The sequence below is a fragment of the Schistocerca americana genome, chromosome 2 (genome assembly GCF_021461395.2).
Source record: "Schistocerca americana isolate TAMUIC-IGC-003095 chromosome 2, iqSchAmer2.1, whole genome shotgun sequence".
In the NCBI taxonomy this organism is placed as follows: domain Eukaryota; kingdom Metazoa; phylum Arthropoda; class Insecta; order Orthoptera; family Acrididae; genus Schistocerca; species Schistocerca americana.
The window spans coordinates 704,353,092-704,373,630 of NC_060120.1; the positions used below are offsets into that span (position 1 = coordinate 704,353,092).

The window sequence follows — 20,539 nt, forward strand, 5'->3', positions numbered from 1 at the left end:
AGCCACTGGCTCTTATAGCTTGCCTAATTACAACCCACAAAATACTGTATAGTATCAAATTTGCCAACCCATGCAAGGGACATTATTAAACTTTAACATTTCCATTAGTTTAGCCACTGTTTCCAGTTTATGCTGGCTAATCAGTGCTTACCTTGCATCCATTGAATACATGCCATTGAGGTGGTTAACAGTCCGTCACAATATATCCAATGTATTGTTGGTTGGGAGTATAAAGTGAAATAAGATGCAGTAATTTTCTGTTTGAAATTAACTTTTACTTCACTGAAGAATACCTCCATAGGAGTTTTAAACAGTATTTAAGCTCTAATGTAATTCGCAATGACATTGCAACATTCAAAAATACTATACATTTAAATACTGGTGGTCCTCTTACATTGGACTCAAGTGAAACATACTCTTTGAACACACACACACACACACACACACACACACACACACACACTATTTGTGAATAAAGTATTCCAAAATAAAACTATATCTTTTACACATCAAATCACATTCCATGCTACAATAAATATTAGTAAAAGCACCAAAAATGTAAATCTGGTATAAAATAATCACATAGGGAACACAGAACAGCACAGTATAAGACCACACCCTGAATTCTCGTAAGGATATGCTTCTCTGGCAAATTACTTGGAACTTTGGAGATTCTGTGACCTTATAACTTATTCCAGAGTGTGGCAGAAATCAGACACAAGACAAATATTGAACAGGTACATGAATTTAAGAATGCTGTATGAATTCCTCCTTAATCTTTTGAAAATAGTCTGTTATGGAGGAAGAATACCATGCCAAAAGGCCATCCGTTCCTTGTCTAAACTACTGTCCATATTTAGTTCCACATTAATGTCCAGAAATGCTGAATTCTGTTTAGTGAATGCTTCCCATTTTGGTATAAGATGTGATGTTTCATTTGGTGTTGGATCACTGAAAAATAAATATACATGTTTAGTGCTACAGTTTAATATTGTATATAATGAAAACTTATTCTCATGAAAATTAAACACTGTGATAAGCATAGCTCTGATTTATATAAAACTCCTAGTTCTGACTGAATTCACTGTGAATACTATAAAGAACTGAAATAATTAAGCAAAGCAATTTTGAATAGAGCGAAACATGAAACTGGGTAAAACCAAAACAGATAAACATATAAATCACAAATAAAGATTGTTAAGTAAATAACCCTAAGGACATGACTAACATTGCTATATTACTTGCTATATTACTAAAGTAATTGTTTGCGATCAAGCAGCAAGGAATCTTCCCATACAGTTACAATTAACAATGAACCTTACACAAAGCTGCTGCTATCCCAACTGAGGAGAAAATCAGTGGGACCATGCATAAATTTAGGAGTAAAATGTTCACAGGTCTAGATAAGATCCTGATGTGTGTGCTAAAATACTGTATTAGCAGCATAAAAGCACCCCTAATAGATATTATAAGTGAGTCTTTACAATTTGTTGCCTTCCTGATTATCTAGAGCAAGCAAAGGTTCTTCCCATACTCAAAGTATATGACACAGAAAATGTAAAAAATTACAGACCAGCTTCATTACTGCCTTCTTTTTCAAAAATAACAAATGTTTATGAAAAACAGATTTATAGTTTATATAAACACATACTTCTGTGTAAAGAAAAACTTGGTATATCTGGAAAAGGAAAGGAAGCTGCTGCAGAAAAATTTACAACAGTCGTTTCAGAAGTCTTGGATTAATGGGAACATGTAACAGGTCTTTTTCTAGTACTCAATAAAGCATTTGACACAGTTGGAATCCAAATCTTTTATGTAAACTTGAAGCACTGGAAATGAAGGGACTTAAGGTCCTATGTAGCAAACAGAGTGCAAGGGGTGGAGATTTTCCAAATTTCCACTGACTTGCAAAATAAAGGGTGTCTTTGGATGAATGGCTAGTATTCAGAGAAATGACAGGAAAGATCATTTGAAGTAAAAAGTCCAATAAACACAGTCTCTAAAAGGAATACCTTAAGAGCTATGAAAAATACTACAAAACAAGTCTCTTCTACTGCTAGCTGTTTGCTTTCCGTATTTTGAGAGGTGGAAGCAATAGATCAAAAAAAGAAAAAAATGTCCAGTAAATATGGGCTTTAATATGCATATGTTAAGAACTATACGCACTTATTCGTCTTTGCTAATGAAGCGTATCTCTTCTACTGAAGAAGTGTTCATAGTTCCTAAGGTGTGTGTTTTGGAGCCCAAGTTTACTACACTTTTTCACTTTTAGTGACCATTCTTGTCACTTCCCTGAATACTGACCACTCCTCGGACACTCTGTATAGGGAAACATCTTTCAGAAGCAGAATATTGGTACACTGTAGTCCGTCAAGTGAGTGTTAGGCCCTATAATGTTCCTTATTTACACTAATAACTTTCCACTGTGAATCACACAGTATGAAACAATGTTATTTGTTGATGACAGCAATATACAATAATTACAGATGGTCATCAGAAATGTTAGAAGAAAAGCTGACAAGGTGCTTAAGGTCATCTGCAATTGGTCAACAACCCATAAGGTAACACTTAATATAAAAAGACTTGTAACATGAACTTCTATGTAGGTAAAAAAACCTAAAGAAAACAAGGCTTAAAAGTACAAAATGAGACCACAGAGTTTGTGGATAACACAAATTTTTTAGGTATGTATGTAGGTCAGCAATTAAAGTGGGGTGAACACATCTGAGTAATTGGACAAAAAAGTAGCACAGCATGCTACGTCGTACAAATATAAAGCACAGTGTATTCGCACAGGCCTGTATGTTTTGTACACAAATATTCTATCATCAGTAATGGTGTAATGCTCTCAGGTGCAAATGTTGAACATATTTAAAATATGTTCAAGGTGCAAAAACTGGTCTTCAAAATAATAACTAAGGGTCACAAATGGGGCCACTGCATTGAGCTACTTAAAAATATAGAATATTTCATGGTTCCAAGTGACTATGTCTTTCAAATTAAAGTTTTTGTACAGAGAAACATTGAGCAGTAAGTGGTAATCAGTTTCATAAATGATCGCCAAACCAGAGTAAGTGGTTACATACATCTGGATATAAAGATAAAGTCAAGACCTAAACCAGTATTGTTTGTAATGAATAAAATCCACGATGGTTGTAATTTCAAAGTTCCTTTATCCATCATGATGAATCCAAGTAACAGCTGTGGATGTCCCACTAAGAATATATTAAACCACTACATATTACCGAGGAGCAAAACAGATAGGAAATAAGTAAATTTACAATGTGTTTTACAGTATATTTTCTAAAAAACTAGTATTTATTCTGTCAAAGAGTTCATTCAAATAATTATGATTAAACCATCAGGCTGACCAATAACAACATAACCTGTAATGTTGGAGTAAACTTGTATCACAATATGTGTCTAGTTTGTAAATTATACAGTGTGATCTAAAAATGAAGGTGCAGTATCAGAGGAGTCTTGTGATTCACTTTTCTTGTGTGAATCTGTTCTTTCTGTTCCTTTAAGTTAACCTTATGTAACTGAGAGAAAACTAGAATATATTTGTCTATATCAATAATATCTCGTATATATCCTTTTCCTCATGTTTCTTATCTTAGATAAATCATCTATAAATAATGAATATAAATATAATGATTCCATCCAAGCTGTCTGTGGACAGATGAATAAATAAACAAATAAAAAATAAAAAAGGAAATTTTCTATCATTCATTGTAATTTTTAAATTACCGATCTAGGGTGCCGTCACCAATGACAACAAACATATGTGCAAAGTTTCCATTATGTAATTCATCATCATGATACACTGGTGTGCAAAATGGACAAAAGTAACTTTGGCATGGTACGTCACTGCCAAGTACTGTAGCTTGATGAAACGTGGACCATAGGTAGAAGGAACTGCTACAATATAGTACAGGAAATAACTGAAAGGATTACACAGTGAGACTAACAGAAATAACACTTCTGTTCAAAGACAGTAATTACATGACGTCATTGCAGTTCATAATGGGCATCCCGTATACCACAAAAGGTGGAATGTGGGTTGCAACAGGGTACATGTGATCACTATCGATCGCAATTTATGCTCTGCAGTGCCAGAATGTTGGTAAGGACATTTTGTTGTCTGGTGATCCAGTCCTCAATGAGTGTGATTGACAACTGCCTGACAGTTGCTGGTGCATGTGGACATGTTGTTGTACTTCTCCCCAATGCATACCATATGTGCTTGATGGGATTTAACTTGGCAGGTGGAGGGGGGAAGGGGTCAGACAGACCAGTCCATTTTCTGAATATCCTTTCATGGTAAGAGCTCCTACACCTATGCTGTTTAATGCGGTTGCACACTACCATCCAGAAAAATTAAGTCAGGGCTGAATGCACCCCTAAATAGGTGCACAGGGGAAGGAGTACAGTGCCAGAATTGGAGGTCATACACCAATTAAACATGGTGTAGACCATAACTCCCCACCCACCAAAACAATTATGTTTAACAATGCTGGATGTAGCCTCATATGGTGAGAGATGGGAACAAGTAATGCTCCCAAGAACATCGTCAAACATGATTGATGAGGCATAATGTTGCATGGGTGTACTGACCAGATCTAATCTTTGGACGCAGTCCATTGATCAGTCAATGCTATGTGACCTGTAATCACAATGTGCATCTTTTCAGACGTGCATTCAGCCCTGACTTCATTTTTATGGGTGACAATGCAGAACTGCATCAAATAGCATTGGTGGAGGAGCTCTTGGGACAATAGAATGCTCAGCAAATGGACTATCCTCTCCATTCCCTACAACTTAAATCGCGTCAAGCACATGTGGGATGCATTGTGGAGATGTACTGCAGCATGCCCACATGAACCACTGACCACCCATTGGTTACTCTTGTTCAAAAATGGAACACCAAACAACAAGAACTCCTTACCAACCAGCAAGGGAGCATATTGCAGAGCATGCATTGCCTTCCATTCCTATCAAGAACCATGTCTCACCTTTTGTAATATCCAGAGTACATCATAAAGTGCAGTGACTTCAGTGTAATTAATATCTGTGAACAAAAGTGTCATTTCTGTTGGTCTCAATAATTCTTTCAGTCACCTATATTATACTGCAGTAGTTATTTCTATACATGGTCCAAGTTCCATTGAATTACCGTATTTACTCAAATCCAAGCCGCACTCGAATCTAAGCCGCACCTGAAAAATGAGACCCGAAATTCAAGGGGAGAGAAAAGTTTTAGGCCGCACCTCCAAATCGAAACAAAGTTGGTCCATTCTAATATGAGACACAATTTAGGTATAATGAATGACGATACAGCTACAGTAGTTTGGTTCGAGTCGTAAGCTTAGCAGTTAAGCTTTACCACGTAGCCATTGCTATGCGTCAGGCGCTCCGTCCGTATTTATACGGGTACCTTTTTCACGTGCTTCGTCTGGTTTGGATCGATTGCTTATTTTGCTTTTATCTTATAAGTGCCGTTTTCTTTGTTATAGGTGTTTACGTCACTCTAAGCTGAAAATGCATTACTGCGCTGTGTCATTCTGATAGTGGGTGTTTACGGCCTGTCGCCGCTCTCGGCATGGCTTACTTTTTTGCGCGCTACCGCCGCTTACAATTAAAAACAAGAGAGAGGAATCGTATCATTAGCGAAACAATGGCAAGAGACTGCTATTTGTTGTTACTTACACTGCTGCTTTCTTTGATAATGATGAACAAGAACCAAATAGACTGCGTATGATAGAACATGTTCTGAACGAGAGTTAGGCGAAAATTTTTCCCCATTTGAAGATCTTTGTGGCCGCTTCTTTAGTACGTCAAATTCTGCACAGAAATTAGAGTCGTCTTAGATTTAAAAATCTAGTCAGTTGCCGTGCTTCATTTCTGACTATCACTATTAGGCATAAGAATAATATATAAACATGACACGATACGTATACTCTTACGCGTTTGCTGTTGTCTCTAGTTTCGTAGTTTATTAGGCAGACAGGATTTAAATGAGATAGCAGGAAACACAAAAGAATACATGGTAAAATGTTTATATTCGTATTACTCTTATGGTGAAGAGAATACTGCATGTGATTCACATTTCATCAGGTTTCTATTAGCAACCATCTCTTCTCACACGTAGGAAAAAATTCAGAACTTAGAGTTGGCCATATTGACAAACATCTCAAACAGTCTTGTCAGTCGGATTTTCGTAGTACATTGAAATTCTGCTACATTCGAAGATGAACAATTCGGAATTTGTATTATTTCGTGGGATAATGTATGAAAATGCAGTGGTCGAAACTCGGGGTGGAGAAAAAAGCTCGTCTTCCACCTTTTTTTTTAAATTTATTTACTGACGCATTGGTTTTGGCGCCAATATTTACCTTTGTGCCTACAAAGCATGCTTGTGTAGCGCTACATATATTCGACGGCAGAAGTTAGTTGTGGTGGCACCTACCAACATTTTTCAGAACTTCCACTTGCTTTGCACTCGATTCTAAGCCGCAGGCAGTTTTTTGGATTACAAAAACCGGAAAAAAAGTGCGGCTTAGATTCGAGTAAATACGGTACATTACTTGGCAGTGACATAATGCCAAAGTTATTTTTGTCCTCAAAATTTGCACACCAATACAATATGTACTCCACTAAATAAATATGTTGTAGTATTTACAAGTGGCTGTATGTACAAAATATTTGTGATAACTTAATTTTTATTTTAAATTGCCCTTTTCCATTTGAAAAAATCATTTACATTTATATCTTTATAAATTGCAGCTCATTTGTGCACACATAGTCACTGGATTCTGGAAATAACGTGTGTATCTGAACGTGGAGGAAGTGAAATATTTTGACATATGATAATATTGCCATCAAGATTTCAGATAGTATTCAGAGCTGGACAAAAGCCCTCTCTACACTTTTCTATGCATTGTAGTTGCCAGTTAAACAAATCAATGTTCCTCCTGCAAGTTTTTCAATGTCATGTACCTGTATCCCTTTAGGTCACTGCCCAGAACCTTTATTTTCTCTCAGGAACTTCATTGGCCTATAAACTATTTGCTCATCAGCATGCCCTGACCATCTGTATTTCTTTTTTGTTACACTCATAATTACAGGTTACACTCCAGTGTTTTCTCTGATCCATTAGTTCATTTTTTTCTGATCCTCCTAGTTATTCACAACATGGAACTTTCCATTGCTACCTGAGCAGCTCAGAGTTTCAAACAATTTACGCATTATAAGTCTGTGTTTCACTGTCATAATTCAAAACTGGTAATACACACATACAATGAAGTAATATTAAAACTTTGTTCTGAAAACTCTAGTACGCCAGGATCAATCAAAGCCATGATTTGGTGTTTTGTGTATTTCTTTACTTGCCCATTCAATTATTGTCTTCAACTGCCCTAATTAGGAAAACTGATAAACTGGATTTATGACCTCATTGGTGATTTTATTTCTAATGCTTTTCAAATTCAAAATGCTATTTAATAGTTGCCTTCTTGTACCTGCAATCTTTTGCTTCCTTCATTTCTGCACCATCTTTTTCTGTTTAATGAAAGATGTTACTTTTGTTAAATAACTGCTTCTTTCATCTGTTTCTGTACAATCTTTATTTTCTAGATGATGAACATGTTACTTCATTAAAATTGGCATACCTCCCTAATCTGAAATAAGTTGTCATAATGTATGTTTTTTTAAAAAATATGGTGCTTGATGAGTATGTTTCTCTCTAGCTTTGTGTGTATTTTACATGTGTAAGTGTAGATGATTCACAGTTTCAAAGTGGCTTAGAACCATTACATCCTCTCCAATTTATTGTTTGGTAAAGTACAATCAGTTTAATTTTTCATTCCATTTGTGCCTGTCAGGTCCATCATCTGTTTGATATCTAATAGAAGAGTGTGTTAAGAAAAAACATAGGGATATCTGTGGCAACTTCTACCTTCTTAAGACCTCTGATAATTTAAAGTTATGAAAGAGGTATGCACCTGAAGATAAAAGTTCATATAATATGAATAAAAGTTCAATGGAGGAACAAATTCATAGCCTTTTGTACAAATTCTGAACATTTTCATTTTCACCTAAGACTGTCAACAAATTTTATTGGTTGAAAGTGCAATTTTGAGTACTTATTATGAAGCAGCTGAAGCCATAGCACTTGTAATGGATATACATGAATCGAGACAAAGCAAACTATGTTGCAACAATGTTTAGCTCCATGTTGGAACCAATAATTCTTCCTTCTGTACAATCAATATCAATGTATAATTTTAAAAAGTATCATTCTGCTAATAGTACCACATATAATTTTTTTTAAAAACTTTCTTCTCATAGCACCAAGTCAAAAACAATAATGTAGTTCTCATTTTTTGCTTTGTGCTGTTTTCTGTTAAACATGAAATCCAGTAAACACACGAATTTCAGAAATTTAACTTGTCCAACAAAAATTTATACAAAAATGATAAATAAATCAGTAGAAAATGCATATGGTGAACCAATGATTTTCCCTCATCTTCTGTTCAACAACTTGTACCAATTTGTCATTCATTAGAGACAGTTGCCCTTTGTTGTCGTCCGTTACACACATTCCCTTTCCTTTGCTCGACTTTTGTGGACACACTCCCAATTAGTTCATCAAGTACTTCACAAACATGACAGTTAATGTCAGCAACCAATTTATTCCTCATATTCAGGATCATATGACTGATTAAATCAACTGATGCATCAATTTTTTTAAGCTGTATTTCAAACTGATAGTAGACATCAGCATTTGAGATGTCAATAATAAACAATAACATCTTCACTTCCACATCGCTTCCACTAGCTTGGACACATGGGCACTCCTGCAGATGGAACTCAACTGTGTAAATTGTAAATTGGGCTATCTTCCTGTGTTCTGATTGTAGGTACTTAAGATGTTTCATAAAAATATGAAAAAAGAACAAACACATCAGTTCCATAATGCCCAGAAAAGACGACAATACTGCACTGTACTTGAATAGTGAATGGTATACAGGTAGGCGTCACAAGGTTGAGTACATGCTGTTCCAGTCCTCCCACCAAGGAAAAATCCCTGTCAGTACTAGAATCGAACTCGGGTCCTCTGATTAGCAGCCAGGCTTGCTGAACAATAAGATTTCGAGGCATACAACACTTGATTAACTAAAGCATTATAACAACCAAGCAAAGTTGTGTACTTGTTAAGATGCTGAATGTGCATTTAAGGGAACTGGGGTTGAAATCTGATGTAGAAAGCCAGGTCCAAATTTTTCTTTGGTTTCCTAAATTACTTAAGATAAATACTATGATAATTCCTTTGAAAAGGGCATTGCTCATTTCCTTCACTATCTCTCCACAATCCATCATTGCTTCCATTTTTTGATGACTAATGCCTTACTGACAATAGAGACACAATGTGAAGTAACAAATTTAGCAATATCTGTCAAAGTAATAAGTTTGAAAAATTACATTTTTGTCACGCTGCTTGGCAGCTGAAATGATATTCATAGGAATCAGATTTACAAGGCACTTTGTTAAAGGACATCTTCTAAACATCATGAGCTACACTTTAAATGTTTTTAGCCAAACTGATACGCAGGTGTATAACCCATCATTAGTGGCATCTGATACAGATGAGCAAACAACTATATGTACATGACTTTCTACAACATGACAACTGTATACACAGCAGCAGAAACATAATTCCACTTACATTATATACCTCTATATCAATGATGTTTGTCAGTTATAAATTCTTTATGATATTCAACTTTATGTGCACCTAGAAAGCAAGCAACCATGTGGATATCTAAAACCTAATTACAACAATGTCTACATTAATACAGTACTATAACAAATCTGATGTACCTCACAATACAGAGTTTGTCATGTATGTTACCATTGTCAGATATTAGGGAGTGAGATTTGTACTGCAAACAAGCAAATTAAAGTAATATGTACTCACTTTAAGAATGTTGAACTTATTGATATAAGCTGCCCATTGTGAAGATACCATATAGCTTATGAACTCTACTTAAATGCTTCAGGAACGTAGCTTCTGGTTGCCATTCATTTACAGATGTGTCAAGGAAACACGTTGCAGACAGTAAAATCAACAAGACAATATGTATTATTAAGTAGTTTAAGCAAAAAATAAATAAAAAAGTGTTGAAGCAATGAGACTACCTGAAATCACTGCTTAAGATCTAACAGCAGTAACATACATGACTCACTGTTTACTGTGAGGTAATATGGAATCCACATTCTATTGTATTAAACAATGGAAACTCCAGGTTGGAATATCAACAATGTAAGGAAAGGATGATTGCTACTTACTGTAAAGATGAGTAAGTTCCAGACATGCACAATTAAAAGACACTTACACATTAACTTTCAGCTACAGCCTTTATCAGAAAAAGAAACACACGGATTCATTCAAACAAGCAAGCACACCTCACACACATATATCTGCAATCTCCTACAGTGTGTATCAGATGTAGACATCAGTGTGATTGGATTCTAGGTGTTCACATGGTTGTATGTTTTCTAGGTGCACATCAGGTAGAATGTCAAAGGATTTATATCTGACATGCATGTCATTGATATATAGGTACATAATGTAAGTACACTTGTGTTTCTGCTATTATACACACAGGTGTCATATTGTAGGGGCTGATGTACATACAATTGTTTTGTTCCTCTGCATCAGATGCCACAGCTGATGAGTTATGCACCTAAATACCTGTCTGGCTAATAAAGATTTATGGTGCAGCTCATGGTGCTTAGAAGATGTTCTACAATCAATATCCAAAAGCTGTGGAGCACCAAGCATTCAAGATTTTTACAATACAACTTAACAAATGAAAAAATAGTTAAACCAACTAATTCATACAAATGAATTAATTCTGAATATTACATATCATTGTGATTTAATGCCAAGATTTGGTTTATGTGCGAATTGGGACCTATGTACTGTGAACAAGCATATTACAAAAATATGTACTCACTTTAAGGAAGCTGAGCTTTTTGACATAAGCTGTCCATTGTAAAGATATCATACCACTTATGAACTCTCTACTTAAATGCTTTAGGCAAGCAGGTACTGGCTGAAGACACATTTACAGATGCATGAAGGAAACAAGTTGTAGACAGTAAGACTGACCCACCAGAGTAAATCACCAAGTGGTTTAAACCAAAAAGAATGGTGATGAAGGGAGGAAAGTAACTGAAATCTCTTTAAATCAACTCGGAGCCTAAGGAACACAGATTACAAATTGGTTTAAACTGAACAGCACAGGTCAAGGAAAACCACAACTGGAAACTAGAAATACCAACTTAGGCACCAGACAATCACACACTATATACTGGTTTCTCCTGATACGAGCAATGGCAAAGGAAACAGTACAACTAAAACATCCACAAATAAAGTCAGCAGTGGCTGATGATCTACAAGTGGAAACCACACTGGAGAACAACGATGAAGATTTCTGACAGTAACTGCATGATTAGATATGTATTCAGAACAGCATCAGATATGTATTCAGAACTGCATCAACTAAGGCAATGAAGGTCTCTTTCCTGTATTACATCATAATGTCCAGTCCTTTAAAAACAATATTATAATGTTAGAAATTCTACTCCAGCACAAACTATGTGTTAATAAAGTGATGAGAAATGTAATTGACGTCAATAGCAGCCTTTGCACTAATGAGTCACCATAGTAAGGAATCCTTCACACTTTGTGGTAGTACTATTTTTGTGTTCAAGCAGATAAATTTCAGTAGGGTGAATGAAATTTTATGTTGTATTATCTCTGTGGAAAGGTATTTTGAGTTATCTACAACCATACTCCCAGAACTTAACTTCATAAATATTAATCTATATAGAGCATCAAGCAATTGTTTATCTATTTTTATAACCAAATGAATGTTCTACTGAATAGCTTCAGCTCATTAAATATTAAGCCAGTGCTTTGTGTGACTTTCTGATTTTTTGAAACAAAGAAAACACAACAATGCTGGAGATGCTTTTTTAACAAACATTACAAAAACATTCAATTAGCCCCACAATATGCTCACCAACAAGAACCTCAGCAGACACAAAGATTAATCTCAGATAAAAGCTTTGACTTCACTATCAGTGTACTGAGTATGGGATATAATGACAATGAGGCACAGTCACTACGCATCATTCCAGTTGCAAAGCAGTAACAAACAAAAAAGGAGCATACTCTGAAGATATCAGAATACTGGACTTTCCACTAAGCTAAGAAAAACTGGGAAATGGTGTATGTGTGTTTCCATAGTATCTTCTTTATTACTTTAATATACCTTTCCTTCTTAAAACCAAAATGACAGACGTCAAGACCGAAAAAGAATGGACAACTGTCCTGTGATGGACACTGACTTTTGCAGAACTGCTCTGAAAGATATACAATTTCCCAAAAAATTGCTGACTGTTCTAAAAAACAATGATAAATTTATAATAGAGTGGGTAGTGTATTGCCTGAATAAACCTTTATCATATGATAGGTGTGGCAGATCTAAAATTAGTTGTGAAAAAATTCAATGAACACTCCACATCACTAGCTAGAGAAATCATCCATGTACTCTGTAGGAGTCCAACCACTTTTTTTTTTCTTCATGGAATCGAACTGGTAAAACTTTTCAGAAGAAAGTATTAAATAATAAAACATCAGGTTTCATTTTAAAAGCAAGTACTATGCACATAGTAATATCCTTCACAAACATTTTCAGAATCTCATTTGAAACAGATATTTCTCAGGATATCCTCAAAATAGCAATAGTGTCATCACTGCTGGAAAAAGGTTCTGCTGATATAGTCTCCCAACAACTGGCTTGCATTTCCATTAAGTTACTTTCCAAAAATGCTAGAAAATCTTTTATATGTCAGACTCATAAATTTCAACTCTCACTTTCCAAGGGCAAGGTTCAGAAAGATTAAGATTGCCCAAATAGCAATCCTTGAGTTTTTAGATCATGCCGTAAAATTTCACAGTGAACATAAACTCTTTGTAGGAATTATTCCTGACATTTCAAAAGCCTTTGATATACAGAATCACAAAATCATGATTGAAAAATTAGGAACATGGGTTATAAGAGGTGTAACATATAACTGTTTGTCATTATGTTTAGTAAACGACAGATAGAAGATATCACTTCAGTAAGAGTAGAAAATTCAGAATGAAATCAGAAACAGCATTTTCTTTTCGGATGAGCTACCACAAAATGTGGAGTTACTCAGTGCTTCATCCTGGACCCATTACCCAGTCTATCTAATTTATGTGTATGATCCTGTTGAACACAAGGACCTCCAAAACCAGTGTTTTTAATGACTCTAGTGTTCTAGTTTTCGCATCTAACATAGAAAGTTTGAAGCAACAGCAGAAAGCTACGAGGGTCACTCAAAAAGAAATGCACACTATTTTTTTTTTAAATCCATCTTTTATTCTACATGTTCGAAAGTTTTACAGTGTGTAGATACATCCTTTAGGAATAATATTTTCATTTCTCCACATAATTTCCATCCCTCTCAACTGCCTTACACCATCTTGGAACCAGTGCTTGTATACCTGCATGGTAAAATTCTGGACCAACCTGTTGGAGGCACTGTTTTGCAGCATGCAGAAGGGAGTCATCATCTCCAAATCTTGTTCCACGAAGAGAGTCTTTCAGTTTCCCAAAGAGATGATAGTCACATGGAGCCAGGTCAGGACTGTAAGGTGGGTGTTTCAGTGCTGTCCATCTGAGTTTTGTGATCACGGCCGTGGTTTTTTGACTGACATGTGGCCGTGCATTGTCATGCAACAGCAAAACATCCCGCTTTTGCTGACGTGGTAGAACATGACTCAGTCACACTTGAAGTTTTTTCAGTGTTGTCAAATATGCATCAGAATTTATGGTGGTTCCACTTGGCATGATGTCCACAAGCAAGAGTTCTTCAGAATCAATAAACACTGTAGCCATGACTTTTCCAGCAGAAGGTGTGGTTTTGAGTTTTTTTCCTTGGGTGAATTTGCATGATGCCACTCCATTGATTGCCTCTTCGTCTCTGGTGAAAAATGATGGAGCCATGTTTCATCACCTGTCACAATTCTTCCAAGAAATTCATCTCCACCATTCTCGTACTGTCCCAAAAGTTCACTGCATACTGTTTTTCTTGTTTCTTTGTGAGCCACTGTCAATATCCTGGGAACCCACCAGGTAAAACCTCTTTTAACGCCAACACTTTCAGTATTCTGCAAACACTTCCTCCCCTATCCCAACATAGCGTGACAATTTGTTCACTGTGATGCGTCTGTCAGCAGTCATCAATTTGTTAACTCTCTGCACATTGTCTGAAGTGTGTGCAGTACAAGGTCTGCCACTGCGAGGACAATCCTCAATATTGCCGTGCCTGCTTTCATTACGTAACCTGCTTGCCCACTGACTAACTGTACTGCAATCAACAGCAGCATCTCCATACACCTTTTCCAACCTCTTGTGGATGTTTCCCACTGTCTTGTTTTCACAGCACAGGAATTCTATGACAGCACATTGCTTCTGACGAATGTCAAGTGTCGCAGCCATTTTGAAGACATGCTGTGATGGCGCCACTCACGGGAACAGGTTGAACTAAGTTTTGAAACAAGTGGGAAGGATGTATCTACACACTGTAAAACTTCCACACATGCAGAATGAAAACTGTATTTTTACAAAAATAGTGTACATTTCTTTCGGAGTGACCCCCATATATGACAGGGCTTTCTGGGTAGTTCAGCACAAACCAGCTGATGATAACTTCTGAAGAAAAAAAAAAGTGTGTGTCAAAACTTATCTCCTCAATCTGATCAAAACAGTATCCAAGAAAGATTACAAAAGAAACTTGTACAAAATCTTAGTACTACAAAATTGTTGGGTCTATAAGTTAAAAAAGTCCTTAAATGGAATACAGTTGTAAGTAACTTGTTGAGGAACCTCTCAACAGTGTGCTATGAGTCATATGATGATATTAAATGGTGCAAGTAAACAAACAGTGGTATTGGCATTCTATGAACAGTTCTTTTTGCTGTAGAATCATTTTTGAGGATATGCTGCTGAGAAAATAAATGTATTCAGAATGTAAAGAAAGAGCAGTGAGGATAATTTGTGGCTTTAAAAGAATGGATGCTTATAAACTTAATTTTACTGAACACCAGGTTCAGTTCCATTTTTTATTTATTTTTTATTTTTTATCCTTGAAACAATCTCATCAGCTAGGGACTGTCTCACAAAAGCTGGTAAACTAATGCAGAACAAGGATGTGTACCGTTATGGGACCAGGTACAGTCAAATGTACACCAAACATTTTCCAGGTCATCATCCCACCAGAAAGTGTAAGCCACTATGGTGTAACATTACACAGTAACATAGCATAACAAATAGAAATGGCTCAGATATAATATTTAAGAACTAACTAAAAGTGTTCCTAACCATGTGATGTGTTATTCTGTACAAGAATAACAAAATAAGAAAAAAAAAGTAATTTGTTGACCTGTTCAATAGCACCTGAATGATCTGTACTGTATGCTAAAGCAGGACAAATAAATACACAATAAACACAAAATAAAACTGTTCTTCCTCCTCTTTGCATTCATTAAAGGCAGTACAATTTAAAACAAGTTACAAAATGTTTTTACAACTCAATATTTTTGAGACTAGCTGTATTGGGCATGGAAATCATGCCTATTGGTGACACATGAAAATTTGTGCCAGACAGGGATTGAATACAGATTGCCCACTTACCATGACAGATTGGGATAAACAGGAAATCCATACTTGTGTTCAGGTCCTGCACAAATTTTCATGTGTTGCCAATTGGTATCATTTCCACGTCTAATGCAGCTGATGTCAGAAATATTTATAGCTGTGACAAAATTCCATGATATTACTATAGCTGCAGACAATCACCACTGTCTGTTCCTTCAGACAGACTTGCATGCATGTCTGAAGGAACAGACATTGCAATACAGTTAAAACAAGATGTCAATGTCCAACACATTGTGTTGCTCCATTATCACTGATAGTGTTTATGGTAGGAACTACCTGAAGCTGGATATCAGCATGTTCAGACACCAAGGAAGTATTGAATAGGATTGGGGAGAAGAGAAGTTTGTGGCACAACTTGACCAGAAGAAGGGATCGGTTGGTTGGACATGTTCTGAGGCATCAAGGGATCACCAATTTAGTATTGGAGGGCAGCGTGGAGGGTAAAAATCGTAGAGGGAGACCAAGAGATGAATACACTAAGCAGATTCAGAAGGATGTAGGTTGCAATAGGTACTGGGAGATGAAAAAGCTTGCACAGGATAGAGTAGCATGGAGAGCTGCATCAAACCAGTCTCAGGACTGAAGACCACAACAACAACAACAACATGTACTTGATTAGTGAACACACTGAATAATTATTTCATTGTAAAGCACAAAATTTAAATATTCTCTTTAAAAATTTAAGAGACTATGAATATCTGTCATCACTGAATATTTTCATCATACCCATATTTAGCAAAATTTGTCCACATAGTAATGATTCTGTCACGTATTTGGCCTTCATCTGATGTTTGGTCCAGATTTTGCCCACCTCTGTTATCAAGGAAGACATATTTCAGATCATCAGCATGGGGAACACCTGTGTTCAAGAGGGAAAAAAGTGATGTTACTGAAGATGCACAAAAACAGGTATAACAAAATAATGCAAACCTTCATAATCAGTTTTCAACAAGGTTTCATACAAATTCCACTCAGACAACAGTGTTAAAAGTTCATTAAGATTATAATATTGGTAGGCCTATTTCATTCTTCTTCATCTTAAGTCTGAAACTGGGGTAGAATTTCTTACAGTGATGCAATTGCAGCAGCAAGAACTTAAATATTAACACAACCAAAACAGATGTACTTTTTTCCAGCAGGAGTACAAGAGTTAATGATTCTAAGTACAGCTGCAACTTGTGAACACAAATTATTTGTTAAGAAATAAAGTTCTTTCTGTACTTAGATAAACTTCATAATTAAAATTAACAATTTTTAGTAAGGTAATTGCCATTTGGTAGAATACTAAATCTCTTTCTTAAGAATAAGCAATACTGTTATGGAAATGACATTTTCTACTTGACATTAAACAAACAGTAGGGGAGAAAACCTAATGTTCTTTCCCATCTGATCTCACTTCTTTTTCCCCTTGTACAACACCATCCTCTGGATCAATTTCCTGGCTTTGATCCAAATGTCACTGCATTCACCCAGTCATTCAGTTCTATAAAACCCATTATGAAGGAGAGCATTCAGTGATTTGGAACAAGTCAAATTACACATTACCAAACATAAGCAACCACTGCTGTACATGTTCTCAAAGTCTCATTTCTCCCCATAATAACTGTCCTTTTCAGTACAACTCTGTTACCACTGTCTATGTCTAAGTTAGTTTTATATAGTATGTTTCCACATTACACCAGAATATAAAATCTCTCTGACACTGAGTTACCCCATTCCCTCTTCAAACAAACCTATTTGACTCATGAGAGCAACCTCCGTTATACTTTAGCTCCATCTCTAATGGAGTGTGCATTTTTACAAGCTCCTGAAAATGTTTTTCATTAGTTTTTTCCCATGCACTGTTAGCGCACTTTTTGTAACTCCTCTACAGGACCATTTTCTCCCCCTTCCAACCTACAGTACATTATGTAGATTACTTTGCTGTAGAGTAACTAGCAAGTTGAGAAACTGGCAAAACCAGAATTCCATTGGAAATAAAGGAGAAGAAGGTGATGAAGTCGGGGAATTGATTTGGAAAAACATTGTTTCAACATAAAAGCTGATGTTGTTGTGGTCTTAAGTTCAAAGACTGGTTTCATTCAGCTCCCCATGCTAGTCTACTCTGTACAAGCCTCTTCATCTCTCCATAACTACCACAACCTACATCCATCTGAACCTGCTTACTATATTCAATTGTTACCCCCAACATATCCTTTTATTACCAAACTAACAGTTCCTTGATGCATCAAGATTTGTCCAATCAACTGATCCCTTGGCTTGGTCAAGTTGTGCCATAAACATCTTTTTTTCCTTATTTTGGTTCAGTACTGCCTTATTTATTATTTTCAGCTTTCTTCTGTAGCACCATATTACAAAATCTTATATTTCTTCTTGTCTGAACTGCTTATTGTCCATATTTAATTTCCCTATATGGCTACACTCCAGATGGACACCTTTAGAAGAGATATATGCTAATATTTAAACTTATGTTAGATGTTAACAAATTTCTCTTTTTCAGACATGCTTTACTTTCTATTGCTAATCTGCATTCTGTATCTTCTCTACTTTGATAATTATCAGCTATTTGGCTGCCACGATAGCAAAACTTATCTGCTGCTCATGTTGGCTTATTTCCTAATTGAACTCCTATATAGTATGTTTCCACTTTACACTAGAATATAAAATCTCTCTGACACTGAGTTATCCCATTGATTTCAATTTAAGTATATTCCTTTACTCTTGTTCTACTTTTGCTGATGTTCATCTTATATAATCGTTTTTCAAGACACTATACATTTCGTTCAACTACTGATCCAAGTCCATTACCTTTTCTGACAGAATTACAATATAATCAGCAAAACCTGAAACTTTTTATTTGTTCCCCGTGTACTTTAATTCCCTTTCCAGACTTCTTCTTGGTTTCCTTCAATATACAGCTTGAATTACATAAGGTATAGACTACAACTTTGTCACACTCCCTTTTGAACTATGATTCCTCTTTTGTGTCAAAACACTCTTGTAACTGCAGTCTGCTTTTTGAAGAAGTTGTAGGTAACCTACTTCCTTCAAAATTTTGGTGAGTGTAGTCCAGTGAATATTGTCAAAAGCTTTCTCTAAATCTAGAAATGCCATAAACATAGGCTTGCCTATCTTCCATCTAGTTATAAGAAAAGTCGTTGATTCAGTATTGCCTATGTGTTCCTACATTTCTCCAGAATCGAAATTTATCTTCCTCAATGACAGTTTGTACCAGTTTTCCCACTCTTCTATAAATAATGTGTCAGTATTTTGCTTCCATGTCTTATTAAACTTGTGGTTCAGTAGCATTCACACCTGTCAGCACAAGCCTTCTTTGGTACTGGAATTATTGTATTTTTTCTAAAGTTTGAGGGTCTTTCAGCTGTCTCTTGTATCTTTCACACTAAGTGTGACGTACGTGGCAAGATTGGACTGAGCAAAGGTTGGGAATCCGTACGGGCGCTGATATCCGCACAGTTGAGCACTCCACAATCCAATCATCATCATCATCATCATCATGGCTTGGAGTAAAGGTATAGATGCTGCACAACAGGAACCCCTCTAATGTCATTCACGAATATTTTATGTTTGCTCCCATATAATTTACTTTGCTAGATTCTCAGTTGGGTGGAATGAGCTTGGGAATCAATTCGTAATTGTGAAAACTTGAAAGCAATTAGCTTGCACTTTTAAAATCAGTATCAGTTATTGGATTTTTTGTGAAATTAAAATTATTTTGTCATAGTTTATGGTGTCCACAGAAATTTATCCAAAGAAGGCAAGATTCTGAAGTGACTAATTTGGTGAGATTGAAGATGTGTTATGCCCCAGGAACTGCATTTTGCAGATGATCAGAAAATTCATTGCACCTCAAAGGAATGACAATTCTCTGTGTTACAGTTTTTGAAGGTAGATAATTTTGATAACTAAGAGGTAAGCAGTTTCTTTAGGGGGTCGGGGGTCAAACAAAAGTTGCAATACCAACTGTCGGCTTTGATCTACATCTACATCTACATCTACATTGATACTCCGCAAGCCACCCAACGGTGTGTGGCGGAGGGCACTTTACGTGCCACTGTCATTACCTCCCTTTCCTGTTCCAGTCGCGTATGGTTCGCGGGAAGAACGACTGTCTGAAAGCCTCCGTGCGCGCTCTAATCTCTCTAATTTTACATTCGTGATCTCCTCGGGAAGTATAAGTAGGGGGAAGCAATATATTCGATACCTCATCCAGAAACGCACCCTCTCGAAACCTGGCGAGCAAGCTACACCGCGATGCAGAGCGCCTCTCTTGCAGAGTCTGCCACTTGAGTTTATTAAACTTCTCCGTAACGCTATCACGGTTACCAAATAACCCAGTGACGAAACGCGCCGCTCTTCTTTGGATCTTCTCTATCTCCTCCGTCAACCCGACCTGGTACGGATCCCACTCTGATGAGCAATACTCAAGTATAGGTCGAACGAGTGTTTTGTAAGCCACCTCCTTTGTTGATGGACTACATTGTCTAAGCACTCTCCCAATGAATCTCAACCTGGTACCCGCCTTACCAACAATTAGTTTTATATGATCATTCCACTTCAAATCGTTCCGTACGCATACTCCCAGATATTTTACAGAAGTAACTGCTACCAGTGTTTGTTCCGCTATCATATAATCATACAATAAAGGATCCTTCTTTCTATGTATTCGCAATACATTACATTTGTCTATGTTAAGG

At 36.3% G+C, this 20,539-nt stretch overlaps 1 protein-coding gene across 1 annotated transcript in view; it reads right to left on the reverse strand.

Moving 5' to 3' along the window:
* Positions 1-266: 266 nt before the first annotated feature.
* Positions 267-20,539, reverse strand: part of LOC124595341 (cholinesterase 1-like) — a 186,080-nt gene continuing 165,807 nt past the window's right edge. The window contains exons 10-11 of the mRNA XM_047134054.1: positions 16,548-16,680; positions 267-951 (exon numbers count right to left, since the gene is read on the reverse strand). Of these exons, the coding sequence (XP_046990010.1) occupies positions 795-951; positions 16,548-16,680 (290 nt within the window). The 3' untranslated portion in view covers positions 267-794. The remainder of the gene's footprint in view (positions 952-16,547; positions 16,681-20,539) is intronic.